Below are 16,311 nucleotides of genomic sequence, written 5' to 3'. Positions count from 1 at the left end.
GACTTTGTGCATTCAACAAAGATGTCTATTCAATTGAGCTATATTTTGTATGTAAAAGAAGTAGAGTGTTTGTTTATCTTACAGTTTTTTTTACAACAACTGTTTTTATTTTAAACGATTTTTCTCTAATTAGGGTCGGTTCGTTCATTCAGGCATGTTATATTGTCTTAGAATCTAAAACTTATATGATACAATTTAGGTATGATTTTAGAAAAAAAAAACAATGATTGCTAGGGCGATTTTCCTAAACGGAGTAGTGATCGCTTTATCTGTAGGCGAGATTTTACATAAAACATACATAAAACTACTTCTTATGCATGTTGTTTGTGTCTTACTTTATTTTTTCTTCATTGTTAGAACACTTTTCGCAGAGATACCACCTTAATAACAAAACTTTTCCGCACAGCAATAACAGAGTTAAAATAGAACTTTAAAATTCATTTTTGTGTTTTATTTTGAATCTCTAAAATCTACGTATTTTTCATTAAAAGTGCATGTTTTATAAATAAAAAAAAGGTTTGATGTACTAAACTAAAAGATTTAATATTACACCTTAAAATATTGAAGGGTGGTCTATAATTAATTTGTCCAAGACTTTAAAATAGAGTAGATTTAACCCTTTGTCCGGTTATCATTATTTTAAAATTTGAATCTGAATAAAATTACTTTTAATCGTTCTTTATGCATATGTTCATTAAGTCAGAGAAAATGTACTTTTCAAATACGTAATTATTACAAACGAGAACTCCCTTTCAACTTCAACTATCTATACAACTAGTTGTCTAGTGGGTTATGAAGAACATATTTATTATTTTGTGATCAACTAAAAATTTATTGCCTATTTCTTCCCTAATTTCCGATGTTGTACAGCAGATAACCCAAATATTGCAAACTATTTTCAGCTACTCCGGTCAAAGGGAAAGCGATATAATGTATAAACGATTTATACATTATACATTCAAAATTTTAATTTTCAAATCTTAATTTTTTTTTAAGTTTGAAGCATTTTTAGCTAGGAGTAAATATTGAGATAGGATGATAAAAATATGTACACAATCGGAAACTCAAATTCATCTGAGCTATTTTGTACATCCTGTATCGTATGCCTTTCCTTATAATAAGTAACAGGATGTCTGCCTGTTTGTTTGTCTCTACCGAAGGATCTCGCTAACTGCTTAACTGATATGCCAATTACCGGGTAGCTACACATAGGTCCTGGGAAAGTTTATAACTATTTTTGGGGAGTATACCACACCCCTACAAAAGAAATCGAAGAAGAACGAAAAAAATGAGTACCCCCCACCTCCACAAAAAATTCCTTATACTGAAATTAGTAAGGGAGGGGATCGAACACCCTTAAAAAAAATTCTTTTTTTACTTTTTTTTAAAGAGGTCTCAAGAAAATTTGGTAGCAAATGATTTGTTATATTTTGCTAACATTTAAGAAAATTTTTATTGTTACACTAAAATTAAATAAAAAAAAACTACTTCATAAAGAAATCCTCTTTGATATATCTGTTTAATATTTCCTTTTTTTATGGAAATACATTTTTTTTGCTTTTCACGCGTTGAAAGAATGATTTTATGCATTTCTCACATGCACTGCATGATTATGTCAATATCCATTGCCCATGGTAAACTTGAAATAATTGTGTTGACATTTAATATGTCGACTATATACCTGAATCTGCTTGAATATAAGATTTTAAAGGACAGTTCCCATAAAGTGCCTTGTTGATTGTAGATCCCCCCCCCCCCCATATTGAAACTGAAAAGATGGTGAAGAGTTTTTCGTTTGTTTGTTTACCATTTTAGGTCAGGTTAGGTTAGGCTATATTGGGTAATTGGTAGCCTTGCAGGTTTAGGTTATAGTATGTATAGGGCCTGCAAAGTTATGGCACTCCACAGAGATTAAGCATAAAAACACCAGCATCCTCCCCCTCTTAATTTTTTTTTCTTTCTAAACTTGACATCAACTATTTATTTCATGAGCTAATTTTCTTAGAACTTCATAGCATTTATATGAAAAAACTACAATTTCAATTGAGAATTTTTCAAAGTGTTATGTTGATATAATAACAGCCGTTATATTTCACAGGAAAACCATATAAGGCCTACTCATAAGGCCTCAAAAAAGAAAGCCACTTTTTCATAATTGAAATATTGAACTAAATTAAACTGGTTTAGTCAGGTTTTATTTAAAAATGAAGAAAGTTGACATGTAATATTGTTATAATATCATAATTCAATAATTTAATTAATTCCATGTTTTTATGCTTTAAAACGTGGAGCTTCCTATGTTTTTATATCATTGTATGCTAATTTGCTACTAGATAATTCAGTCCTAAGCAAAATTAATCAATTTTAGACTTACTTTAAGAAGCGAAACTACTCTTTTAGTGTTTGTGTCAGTCTTTTCTAATCTCTGGGTTTGTGTTTATGGCTTGGGTGACCGTCAATGTCACACAAAAAATTAAATTGTTTCTTGATTAAAACCTTGTTTGCTCAAAATTTATCCAACCATGATTTAATTTGGATTTGTGACTCTTAGTTTTTCAATTAAACTTACTTTTATCTCATTTTTGTTTTGCTTGCAATTCTATGCAAAAAATTCGCAATAAAGGGTTAAACCATATTTGAACTAATCTTTCAGTGTCAAAATATCTTTTCATAAAAATTTTATCAAGCTAGTTATAAAAAATTTTAATGATGATTTTATTACATTAATTATAGATGAAAATGGGTGTTCAAAAATCATTATTTTTACCCACTTTTTTGTGCTTAAAATATATTTGGGTTGGTTAGTGCGAGGCGTGTGGCTGCTTGTGTTTAATCGATAGTCGGACATTGACAATGAAACTGGCCGGTATTGTTAAGAGGTGACTAATATTTTATACACATTTCTTTATACATTTTACATTTGTACAAACTATTATACTCATTTCATGTATATAAAATTAATCAATTTTCTGATTATAATACATATGAAAAAAGAATGTTATTAAGGGTTGTCCAACAACAACAAAAATCTATAAGTAAGAAAAGTACATTATGACTTTAACAAAGTGGTTGATATGCAGTGATTTTATTTGAAGTCATCTTACTAAGGAGTGGTAAAAGTAAAATATATAAAAACAAGAAAAATATAGCTCAAAGTTAGGAGCATTCTTATACTATTTAAAGTAGTACTCATTTTTGTCTGTATAAATCTTAAGATTTCGATTACAGAACCGATCAAGTGTTTCATTTAATGGAAGCTTCACTTAAGTCCCAGGATGGTTTTGTATGCTTTAGGCTATTTTTCTGCTTTCTCTTCTATCCAAAAGCAGAGCTCCTAGATGATAGGGTTGTAGTTACTAGTATAAGACATAAAGTAAGATGCAAAAGGTTTTTGAGCTATGGAAATAATGATCTAAGCTAAAGTACATTTGTCTTTAACTAAGTGTTTGATATGAAGTAAAGATTTTTTTGGCATTTTAGAAATAAAATAAAGTTTTTATTTTAAAATGAAGAACAGCAAAACAAATTGATTATTATTTTTAAAAGATGCCAAATCTTCAAACCCAATTTGTATTATTTTAAAATTATTTGGTAAATTAAAGCATAAAACTTGTTAGTACACAATAAAAAAGTAATCAAACAAGGATGACAACATCCATAAAAGCGAAGCTCTGAAACTGTAGGACAAACGGACATTAACACTTGTATAATGTCAGAACTGAATAATCAGAATGCGAATATATAAGAGTCAAAGCAAAATTGTAAGTAGATTTGTTGAAAAACTGCTTGATACAGGATAATGATTATGGACATACTTACATTTTTAGGAATTTATTATAGAGTTGCTTCGCTTATAATATTGTACTTTGTTGTCCCAGGAATCAGTATACCAAAAATCAGACCAATCGGATAATTAGGTCACATACAAATTTGTTGTTAAAAAATGTTTAAAATGGACGTACGGACATTCTGGTAATGATTAAAGCTATCCGTGACGGACGGACGGACCGACCCTAATTATAGAAAAGCTTCGCTTTTAAAAGGATTGTTTATGACAGCAGACAGACTAAAATTTTCTGGAGTAAAATATAAAACAAGCCAGACATTCAACATTCATTAAATTGTAAGTTCAACATTATTATCTACCCTACCTAACTACTTTTATTTAAGTATGAAAAAAAAAATGTTTGCTTCAATATTAGTAAAGTTGGGTTGTTTAAGTTTTATGAGAGCCCCACGGGGTTAGAAAAAGGTAAAATATAGGCATAAAATATTTATATTAATTATTGTTTTTTTGTACTTTTTAAACCACTTGCTGCTTCGCCCCTATCCACTAGAGCTCTGCCCCAAGAGTTAATTTTAAAAAAGATTAAGTGTTTCTGGTGTTGTTATTTATTTTAAAATAACTGCCTAAATAAAATAACCGCTTAAAAAATGGTGGGGGGATTCTTTTTGTTTTTGGGTGGTTGTTTATGTCCCACCCCCCAAGAAAATAGCCTAAAACCACAGGACCAGTAGGTATATTCCCTTAAGAGTATAATCCAATCGGTTTAGAGGTTAGCGAGATCTTAAGAGACAGACGGACATACATCATTCTACTTTGTATTACAGATGAAAAGAGAAAAAGGCTTCTTCAACTATGTTTACATCAGTTGATATAATAACATTTATTAGTAAATCAGCTGCTATATTGATTGGGTGTGTAGTTTACGGACGTCTGTCTGTCCATTCGACCAAGTCTTTTTTTGTTTCTTATTCATTCCTTCGTCCGTCAAAGACAGCTTTTTTTCGTTCATTTAGAAATGTTAGAACTGTCTTACCGATGTAAAACTTTGCAACTTAGGTATGATTTAGGAAGCGTAGCAACTCTAAATTTGTTACCAGAAAGTCCGTGCGTCAATTAAAATTTTTTTGATATTTAACTGTTTTTACAATATTTATTTCTATAATATAATTATCTCATTTATTTGATGTTTGTAATAATAATCCCTAGTTTCAGCGAGTCATCTCTGTAATCAAATACTAAAAATGAAAGTATGTTCTTTTACTGTAATTTGTATTTTCGCAACAGATTTCTATACAATTTTGTTTAGACTTAGAAAAATAATGTTCTGCTTATTAAGTTCTGACTTTCTACAAAAGTTATTGTTCGTAAGTCCTTTTTATGATTTTAGATCTTTTCTTTTATTGATGTTGACACCCTTGTTGGTTTAAATGTTACAGTGTATTAAATATTATACTCACGTTTTCCTATCCTGTTACCTGATCAAAATCTAGAAAAACAAAATTGTTGATGGCCCAGTTTTTGCATTTTTGTTTTTGAATTATAAATAAATCATTGCATTCATTTTTGTAACATCTTTAATTCTTCAACAATCTTGACAGAATTTCAAATAGATAGATAAAAGCAGAGGAGAAAATCAAAGGCTACACGCCCATAAAACATCCAATAAATTTATAGGGAGTGTAACTTTAATTTACCAATTAAGGATGCTTAGTAACTTTTCTGTATGTTGATTATATAGGTGGGTTTACTAAACATCTAAGGGGGGTGTTTTCAACCTGACACAATAATAACACCCTCATGTTGTCTATAACAAACCACCCTAAAGCCCAAAAACCTCAACTTTCACCTCAATTTTTGTTCAATGTGGCTGGCCAATTCCTGTACACGCCATTGTTTACTATAATGACCACATCTATATAAACAGAGATAAAATATATAAATTAAAAAGCAAAAGATTAAATTGACCCATAAAATAAAGCAAACTTTTTCAGATGGAAGCTGATACTGATATTCTTGCTGCCATTCCTTCTGATGCCCCTGCCACTTGTATGGCAGGCTCCAGAATCCAGGTATACATATTGTTTATTTAGTTCTATTGACACTATTCCTTCTGGTGACCCTACCACTATTATGACAGGATTTAGATTACAGGTAAAAATATCATAGATGTGACTACTAATGAGATAACATCCACTGGTATGGTATGATCAAAATTTAGGTTTAAATGTTCTTTTTGCCATTCCTTCTGATGCCCCTACCACTCTTGTATAACCGGCTCCAGAATCCAGGTATAAAAATCATGGCTGTGATTACCAATGAGTCAATGTCTATGCACCACATAGGCATAGTGTGGTAGAGACTATTATAGCTATAGATGAAACCCATAAATACAGTTATAAAATGTTAAAAATTTACCTGATTCGTAAAAACTTATTTTTACTTTTCACCGTTCCTTTGTTACATGAAGAGTTGATCCTTATAACCAATTAATCAAATAACTACTTTAGTAAAATAAGTTATTATCTATTTTTAGATGTTTGTATGTACTAATACTAATGGGGCTATGCTGGTTGCTAGAACTATTACCAATACCAGCCACTGCACTAATACCTGTTGTAGCTTTCCCACCTTTAGGTAAGCATGTCCTTGTTATGGGCTTAGATACTCTATATTTATTTACCTAATTAGAAAAAAATAAGAAAAATTATTTCAGTCTACAAAAAATATGTTTACTTTTTACTCATATTTATGCTTATTTTGCTTGATTTGTAAAATGATGTAGATCTCTAAAAATAAAAATAAATAAAAAAATACCACTTATATCGAATAAAACACTGAGGGTTTGTATAATCCAATCAAGATTTTACTATTGTACCCAAAATTTTAAGCAAACGATTTAGAGATCGTGATTTCACATAATTTTCGTTATCCTAGGTATAATGACAACAGCTGAGACTAGTATGTTCTATATGAAATCATCATGTATGTTATTTGTTGGAGGTCTAATGGTAGCCATTGCTATTGAATATTCAAATCTACACAGGTTATTTCCATTAATATTATCTGAACAGCTTTAGAATTACAAACTTCAGCCCTTTGATTGAAAGACCTTAATAATAATATCTTAAACAAGTAATAAAATTGCATTAATTCTAAAAAAGTTTTCTTCCTAGTACATACTTTTTTCCATTATGGTTATTTATTCAGAGAATTAAATAGACTTGAAATACTTAAAGTATTCAATTAGTAGCCATAGTAAATACTTTCCCTAACATTAACTATCATTATAATTGTGTAATAGTTTTTTTTAAGCAAAGGTTTTCTACAATTCGGTTCAGAAAATCAAGACGATAGGCAGTTAGATCTTTTGCATTTTAAGACTTGAAATTTTACAAAATTGTGATATTTATGGGATTTTCAAAAATCTGTACAATCAAATCTAATAATGTAATTAAGCCCGTCCATTTTTTCTGGTGCTTTTTTATACAAATATCGTTGATACTAACAAGATATGGTATTTACTCTAATATTATAGATAATGCTTACTTTCAAGCTTGGCTCTAGTGGATATTTCATTCTTGTCTTTAATTAAAAACCATATGAGGTCAGAATGTACTTTTTATACAGAGAAAATAATGTTTTTTACTTAAGTACGTCCGAAAAATTTAAAGAATTTAATTACAATGCCTTTTATACGTAAATATTAATATCTAACAATCTAACTTATAACTTTATAACTGAATTAATATTTTCAGGAGAATAGGACTGAAGGTGTTGTTGATGATTGGTGGATCACCTAGACTGGTTCTTATAGGTTCAAAGTTCAAACATAATAATTAAAAAAAGAAAATATCAAAATCTTTTTAAAAACTTAAAATCAAAGGCTGCACTAACGCTATTTTAACAGCTGAGATTATCTGAAGGGAGTGCTTTCTATATAGTTTTTTAGAAACAAAGTATTAATTAAAGCAAAACAACACCCAAAAGACAACCAATACTACATCTTTCGAACTGTGCATAAGTTGCTTAACCCAAAGACTTTAAAGATTATGAAACTGCAGTTTAATATTGCAGTTAAGTTTTCTAATGAATATTGTAAATGCATTCAATTCAGTTAAAAAGAAAGCATGGGAGGCACTTTTTTCAATTGCCAAGGTAAAAATTATATTATCCTTTGCCTAAACCTAAGAAATTTTTGTTGTCATTAAATTCATAAGGTATAGTCCCTTTCGTGACAACGTACCTTAAGGGGCGTTTCTTCGCATTTTTCACTGTAGCTTTTCTTCTATTTCTAGCCCCTGCGGGATGCTCTAATCCTGCGGAGCCAATTGCCTAACCCTGTGTGAAAATCGCCTTACCCAATATAACCAAAAATAACCTATAGAAAGCCATTTTAAAAATATGACGCCCCTTAAAGGGCGTTGCCACGAAAAGGACTATTCCCAATTTATGTTTTGAACTCTTGATTCCAAAAGGTTTCATGTTGCCAACAGCTATTTTATCCATGTGGATATCTAATACAGCTAGTACAGCTATGATGATACCTATACTAGAGGTAAGTATTCTTGTTATATTATTATAATATCCATGTGGATATCTAATACAGCCAGTACAGCTATGATGATACCTATACTAGAGGTAAGTATTCTTGTTATATTATTATAATATCCATGTGGATATCTAATACAGCCAGTACAGCTATGATGATACCTATACTAGAGGTAAGTATTCTTGTTATATTATTATAATATCCATGTGGATATCTAATACAGCCAGTACAGCTATGATGATACCTATACTAGAGGTAAGTATTCTTGTTATATTATTATAATATCCATGTGGATATCTAATACAGCCAGTACAGCTATGATGATACCTATACTAGAGGTAAGTATTCTTGTTATATTATTATAATATCCATGTGGATATCTAATACAGCCAGTACAGCTATGATGATACCTATACTAGAGGTAAGTATTCTTGTTATATTATTATAATATCAATGTGGATATCAATATAGCTACAGCTATGATGATACCTATACTAGAGTTAGGTATTCTTGTTATATTATTACACGCCAGGCTACAATTGAATCAAGACAAAAGTAAGTGCCGAGCTCTGGGACCTATTTATGATGAAATTAGACATAAAACCATGATGATTCAAGGTAAAACGAAAATATTTTAGCGGGATCTTTTTCAGAAAATTAGATTTGAAAATTCCATGTTCAATTTTTATCCCCTAGGAGTTACAGCATAATCATGACAAGAAAAGCAAAAAATATTTATTTTTGAACAACTTTGCTTTTATGAAGTCTTTAATAAAACCTCTCTATATATGATTTATTTAAGGCTGAATTGCCGTGACCTTAGCAAAGCAACTGATAAAAATGGCCATTAATTAACTCCCTTCAGGAGTGGTTTAAAGAGGAACTTTTTAAAAGCAAAGGTGTTCAAAATTTTAAATAATAATTTTAATATACTAGAGGTAAGAATTCTTGTTATATTATTATAATATCCATGTGGATATCTAATACAGCCAGTACAGCTATACCCATTCTAGAGGTAGGTATTCTTGTTATAATATCCGTCTAATATAGCTAGTACAGCTATGATGATACCTATACTAGAGATAAGTATTCTTCTTATATCTTATCTTTGAATATATAAAATATTACATTACAGGGTAGCTTCTCATAGGTTCTAGTAAGGTTTATAAATATTTTGGGGAAGGGTACCACTACCCTTGTAAGAGACACCGCCCCTAGAAAATAAATTACTCCCCCTGCGTGTAAAAGGATAAGTATTATAGCTCTTAGCCTATATCGATACCATCAATAGCATATCCAATTATAATATTATGATATTTTAGGCTGTTCTAACAGAATTAGGTACACAGCATAGAACAATGATGATGCTAGCCATAGCTTATGCAGCCAATGTTGGTGGAACAGGCAATGTATATGATTAAAATATAAAATAGAAATGGAATTGTTTATAAGCAGTAAAATAGGACAGGTCGAATAAATTAAAAGTGAGAATAGTGCATCGCAGAAACTCCTTACACCAACCTTATTTCTTAAATATATTTAAAATTGTGGAGGTAGTTTTTTCTACAATCCTTACCACTGTGGGTTAGCCTGACCTATAGTAAAAACTAAACAAATGAAAAATTCTCACCCGCTCCAACCCCCCCAAAAAAAATCAAAAAGGGAAAATTTGTAAAGGAGAATAAATATAAACAAACCGACTGACAGACAAAAAGTGACTTGTAAGGTCGATTGGATTCTAAAGAAATACAAAATATTAATAAAATGCAGAAGAAAGGTAAAAAACATCTCAATATTATATTCAATGAACAGGCACACTGATTGGTACACCACCCAACCTAGTAATGTACGAGTTCATCTCTAAGCTGACCGGTCAACCCATAACCTTTGGTAGCTGGCTGGTTTTCTGTACACCTCTGATGTTCCTGAACCTCGCCATAGCATGGGGCTGGCTACAACTAATCTATTTGCCAATTTGTCCAAAGTAAGTATAGTCCAGAGATTCAGTGTTAGGACAATAAAATATTTGGTATTACATCATGTCATTAGTTAGTCAATCAAGCCATTTTACCTAATTAAACATCTGCTATCATTTTGTATCCTCTTAATTATAGCTTCATCCCTAGTATGTTGGTGAGGAAGAGGCAATTTTTATTACCTAAAACCATCTCAATACCTCAATTTATAGCCTTCCTGAGACCTCATGTAAAGCTCCTAAAATTGAGATCTTAATCGCTTCAGTGGTTAGTGAAATCAAATTTAAATTAGGGTATTATATTCACTTCATTAAAATACAATCTTTCTTTGAAATCTCTTTTTGAAATAAGATTTTGTTAAAAAAATAGACTTCCTCACTTTCTTTATGTTAATTTGTTTTGAAGAATGCTCTAGAGTAAAGTAGCGCTTAACTTTTTGGTTTATAATTTAGCATTTTATAAGGAAAATAAGTTATAAAAAGGCCTCAAATTGGGGGACCCATTAAATATACGTGCAAACTACGTACTAGCTTACATACATATATTCTCTAACACATACATATATTTTTAATACAATTAATCATTTTTAATTCATACAATGCATAAAATGCATTATAAAATTGCAAAGTTTATTATATACATGTTTAGTTTAGTATTTATTGTTTTAGGTATGTTTTAATACCAACTTTTAAAAAAACATACCTAACTACAATATTTCTGAGAACATTACGTCTTCTAGTCAAGGGCTTTGAAAAATATGTGTTCCTTACATTAGAAATGTTAGATGAACGGAAAGACTTTAGTTTTAATATTTTTTGCTAATAAAAACTCATCACATGCTTTAATGAGGTCAGAAAATTCAACTATGACTATTTAAAGGAGCAGAAATGGGCAACACTAAGTAAAAATATAAAGGAACAACGGCATTTCTAACATTTAAAATATCAGATCGACTTTAGTTTTAGAAAGGATTTAAACAAATCATATCAAACATATTTATTTCCAGGAGACAGAAACGAGTAACCCCAAGTATAAGTGTTGAGGAAGGGTCACCAACAGCTGAGCCAATAACTGAAATAACTCCTGGCAACACACCCGAGAAAAAAGGAAAATATCATATAAATATCGGGGAGGGAGGGGACATTTGGCTCTTTATTACATTAGTACCCTAAGTTTAATAATAACGTTTTCTTATTCATTGCCTTAACAACTTTGGGGACTTTTATTTAATTTTGTATTGTTGTTTCATTAAGATTAAAATCAAAACAATTTAATCACTAATTGTAATCTACAGAAGGGTTTATTTTGTTTATTATCATTGGGGATGTACATCAATTTATCTTACAACAAATGCTTGCAGTTTATTTTAATTGTAAAATTTAAATACTCATATTACACAAAACCTTAGAAATAAATACATTTTATGGATATTTTCTACCAACAGATGTTAGAGGTTTATTACAGAGAAAATACAAAGAACTTGGGGGCATGACCTGCCATGAATGGTGGGTTTTAGGCAGGAATTGGCACATTTTAAATTTTATGATGAATAATTTATTTTTAAGATAAAAAGAGTATGTACTTTGTTTGTACAAATAGTTTGGTATTACTTATCTTTGTTCAAATCATCAAATAAATAGCTTTTTTAATATTAACGAGGGGGAGAGAGGTATTTTCTATCTATGGATCATTTTTCTTGCGATGGTTTGAAAGGTTGCAGAGATGATTTGAAATGTTACTTTTTTTGATAATGTGCCATAAAAAATCTTTGACTAAGGCTTATTTGTGTTGCTGGTGATCCTGTGGCTGTTCAGATCACTTGGATTCATGCCAGGATGGGCTGATGTACTCCCAAAGGAACATGAATTCGAAGTTTCAGATTTTCTTACAAGGATAAAATCAAGAACAAATAATGATGATTTTACACAAAATGCCTATAGAGCTCCGAACCACAGTGAAAAATTGAAAATAAGATTAGCTTTTTCCTACACCTAGCCATTGCACTACAACAACTTTGCCCTAACCCTATGGGGCTAACTTATTTTTCAAATTATTTCTATGCTCTACTAGTGAAACAAGAATCTAAAATGTACAACGCTTTAATAATTAAACTTTAAAGTTGAAAATGTAATATATTTTGTATATCCTAAACTCTTATTAATGGCAGGAAAAAATTGATATAAGAAAAGTTAAGAACCTATAATTGGATTCATGTGCGGGCATTAGGGAGTTGGGGATGCGACACCAGCAGTTTTTGTAGCTTTAATAATGTTTGCTATTCCTGGCACAAAAGAGGGAGGTCCTCTTCTTAATTGGAAGTTAGTTCAGGTACGTAGTTGGGGCTAGTTGTATCAGTAAAGCTACTTTAAAATTTTCTAATTAAGTAAGTCAATGGAATTATCATTATCTGGATCTTGCACCAGATTGTCATGTACTCTAACAAAATTAAACTATTAGTTGGATACCCCACATCCACCCACTTTAACCCATCTCCTCCCCTCCTACTAAATTAACGAACTGACCAATAAATGATGTTCATGTAAGCAACCTAAATTGACGACAATATTTTACTCCAGCTTCCTTCACCGCTTTATTTAACAACCTAGTATAGTACCTATTTATTCAGGAAAAGTTGGCGTGGGGTGTGATAATCCTCCTGGGAGGAGGATTTGCCCTGGCAGAGGGGGCTAAGCGTACCTGTCTTACTGTATGGGTGGGCCAGCAACTGGCTAAACTGGGGGGTCTGCAGTCACAGATTTTAAGGTTAATTACTACTTTAATTTAAACAAGCGGCTTCGCCCCTAGCGACTAGGGGCTTCGCCCTATGGGGTAATGGATAGTCCCCCTAAAGAATAAATATATTTTTTTCTTAAATCTATATGATATTTTCAAAAAAAATCCTTTGTAAAATTACGGTATGGCGAAATTAAACCCAGAACAATTTAAATCCGTACAAATTAAACCTGGGTTGTTTGCAGTATACAGAAAAATTTAAATTTGTATTTTTTTTGGGGGGGGGGGTCATTGAGGTTTCGCTCCGAGGTTTGATTGTTCCCCAACCCCGATTACTGGTTTTTGTTTTCAAAAAGTAGAGCCTAATCAGTTCAGTGGATACAAAGATCTTAAGCTTCAGACGGACAGACAGACAACGTTCTACTTTGTATTATAGATAAAAAAAATATGATATTATTCATATTTTGATTGTGTTTAGATTTTATTTGATATAATATGCGATTTCAGAGTAGATTTAATTCTTACTATAAATTCTTATATTTTGTAGAAAACCTACAAAAGTTAGTGAATAATATTAATTATAATGTATTTGTTTTAGGCTGTTAATATGTCTTTTAGTATCATTAATTACACAGGTAGGAAATATATATTTCATTTTTTGCTACAAAGGTATTCTATAATATTTTCTTTTAAATGTTGTTTTTGAAAGCTGTTAGATTTTTTTGTGAATATTACCTATTCCAATATCCATCATATGTTTCGTCACTTTTCACATTAAAGTATTCTTGATTTATAAGAACTGACCACTTGCTCCTTGAATAACCTTGTTTCATGATTATTGATTCTGGCTTAGCTATTAATGGATGTTGTCAACCTTGTCTTTATAATACCTCTTTGCTATTAAACTATTTAACATAATGTTCAAAACTTTAAAATGTGCAGGCATCATTTTGTAGAAGAAAAATGTCAACAAAATGTAAATATTACAGGTAGCTAGCAATGCAGCCACAGCAAGTATGCTGCTGCCAGTTCTATTGCAGCTGTCACAGCAGCTGGAACTGAATCCTCTCTACCTCATGCTGCCAGCAACATTGACTGCCAGGTAAAAACTATTATAGCTGTCACAGCAGCTGGAACAGAATCCTCTCTACCTCATGCTACCAGCAACATTGACTGCCAGGTAAAAACTATTACGGTTTTCATAGCAGCTGGAACTGAATCCTCTCTACCTCATGCTACCAGCAACATTGACTGAAAGGTAAAAACTATCTCGGCTGTCACAGCAGCTGGAACTGAATCCACTCTACCTCATGCTAACAGCAACATTAACTGCCAGGTAGACACTATTATAGCTGTCACAGCAGCAGAAACTGAATCCTCTCTACCTCATGATTCCAGCAATATCGACTGCCAGGTAAACTATATATTTTTTTAGGTTTGTAATATATATATCCATATTTTTTTAAAATTGAATTTGCGAGAATACATCTTCTTTACTTTTCCAGGATTTCCTATAAATTTAAATATCAAACTATTAATTTGTATGTCCCCAATTTTCACTATCTCTCTATCTAGCTTGGCGTTTATGCTGCCTGTATCAACAGCGCCCAACGCTATAGTGTTTGCAGCCAGTGGGATGAAAACTATGGATATGTTAAAATCTGGTATAGGTAATAATATTAAATTTTGTTTTCTTAGTGAAACTTTACCATGATAAGAGTCAATCAGTTCCTTAGTCAGAGCGTAACAGATAAGTCTTGTCGTTGATGATTTTAGCAAGTTATAATTACCCTATCGATTGCAAACTGTACATGATGATTCCTGTAACTGTTAAGTACAATTTAGAAAGGGTAATAACTCTCTAATAATGAACAGAAAGTCCATCGGATCATTTTTGACATGTTGAGTTTTCCATACGAAATCATTGTCCTAATCATGTGCTTTTTCTATAATGATTTCGACGACATTTATGCACTATGTTATGAGAAAAGCATCTCTATTATCATAGCTTGATGAAAAAGACTTTGATATGAAATAATAAGAATGTTTTAATTGCTACGAAAAGACAGTTTTTTAATATTTCATAAAACCCTTTCTTATTACTTTTCTTATTGAAATTAAAATTTTAGGTTTAACAATGTTGACAATGTTAACGACCGTGGCCTGGACCGAAGTAGTGGGAGGTCTGATGTTCAGTTTGGACACTTTTCCTCAGTGGGCTAATACCACCCTATCTCTCTCTGGGAAATGTTGATGTAGTTTCAAAGATTTAAATTTTTTTTATTTTCTGATAAACAAAAGAGAAGGGTTTTGGCACTTGAATAAAAACTATTTTGCAGCCAATTTTTAAATCTTTAATCAGTATTTCTTCATCTTTATTTACTTATTGTATAATTTATGTTATTACAGTAAAATTTAGTACAATTTTCAGGAGAACAATAATTGTTTACTTGAGGAAAAAATGTTTTATTTTGTGACCCTTTCTATTAATTGCTATTAAAAAAATATTTCATATTTTTGTTTTATATTGTGTTTGCATTAGAGCCAAAAATACATTTATTAAAGCGAACTAATTTCATACAAATTTTAAAGACTTATTTAGCTAATTTGTATTTTTTTGGCTGTAATGTTTATTTTATAATCCTGGTGTTTAGGAAAATATTTAGCAAAGACAGCTCTGTAATACAAATGTCTGTAAGTAGTTTGTATGTTTGTACATATGATTAGAAATAGATAGTTGATAAAACAAAAAACCCACTAACCTTTCAGTAACTTGGATTAAGTGATATTTAATAATCAAATTTGTTTATTTGTTTTCACTTTAATTTAAGAGATTTCAGCCACGCCAATTATTATTTTTATCGCATCGTATTATAGACAAATTTTCGCGGATATTAGAATGAAATATTATAAGACTAACACCAGTTTTGGACACCCCGTAGGGCCGAATGTCCAGACTAACAAAACTGGTATTAATTTGATAATTTTTATTTTATCATTCGTGGAAAATTGTCTGTAATACATGCTACACATGACTTTTCAGTATGGCTGAGAACCTGTTCTAATCCAGCGGATACTAATCCATTTTGAAGCCATACTGGAATAGTTATAATTTTGTTAAATTTTTTGTAGATTATTAAGTTTCTAATTGGAAGTAGAGAAAAATGATAATGCATCTCATAGAAATAAATTCGTAAGTTCAAAAATGGGGTAAAATAGTTTTCTTCGGATGCTTTATAATTTTTCTTTGATTAAAAGCGCTTTCT

The 16,311-nt window shown here is 30.9% G+C and overlaps 1 protein-coding gene across 1 annotated transcript; it reads left to right on the top strand.

The window, feature by feature from the left end:
- Positions 1-2,737: 2,737 nt before the first annotated feature.
- Positions 2,738-15,418, top strand: LOC145326523 (solute carrier family 13 member 2-like). The gene is made up of 16 exons (XM_080169897.1): positions 2,738-2,879; positions 5,779-5,856; positions 6,321-6,421; positions 6,722-6,830; positions 7,543-7,601; positions 8,263-8,342; positions 9,659-9,740; positions 10,149-10,320; positions 11,319-11,416; positions 12,090-12,170; positions 12,540-12,640; positions 12,939-13,075; positions 13,644-13,680; positions 14,035-14,147; positions 14,621-14,715; positions 15,175-15,418. Exons 1-16 carry the CDS (start codon positions 2,854-2,856, stop codon positions 15,297-15,299), a joined length of 1,494 nt encoding a protein of 497 aa, XP_080026023.1. The 5' UTR covers positions 2,738-2,853; the 3' UTR covers positions 15,300-15,418.
- Positions 15,419-16,311: the final 893 nt, after the last annotated feature.

The sequence above is a fragment of the Acartia tonsa genome, chromosome 1, assembly GCF_053477335.1.
Source record: "Acartia tonsa isolate MP-2025a chromosome 1, ASM5347733v1, whole genome shotgun sequence".
Classification (NCBI taxonomy): Eukaryota; Metazoa; Arthropoda; class Copepoda; order Calanoida; family Acartiidae; genus Acartia; species Acartia tonsa.
The sequence above is the reverse complement of the archived record's forward strand: the minus strand, read 5'-3'. Positions and strand labels throughout refer to the sequence as shown.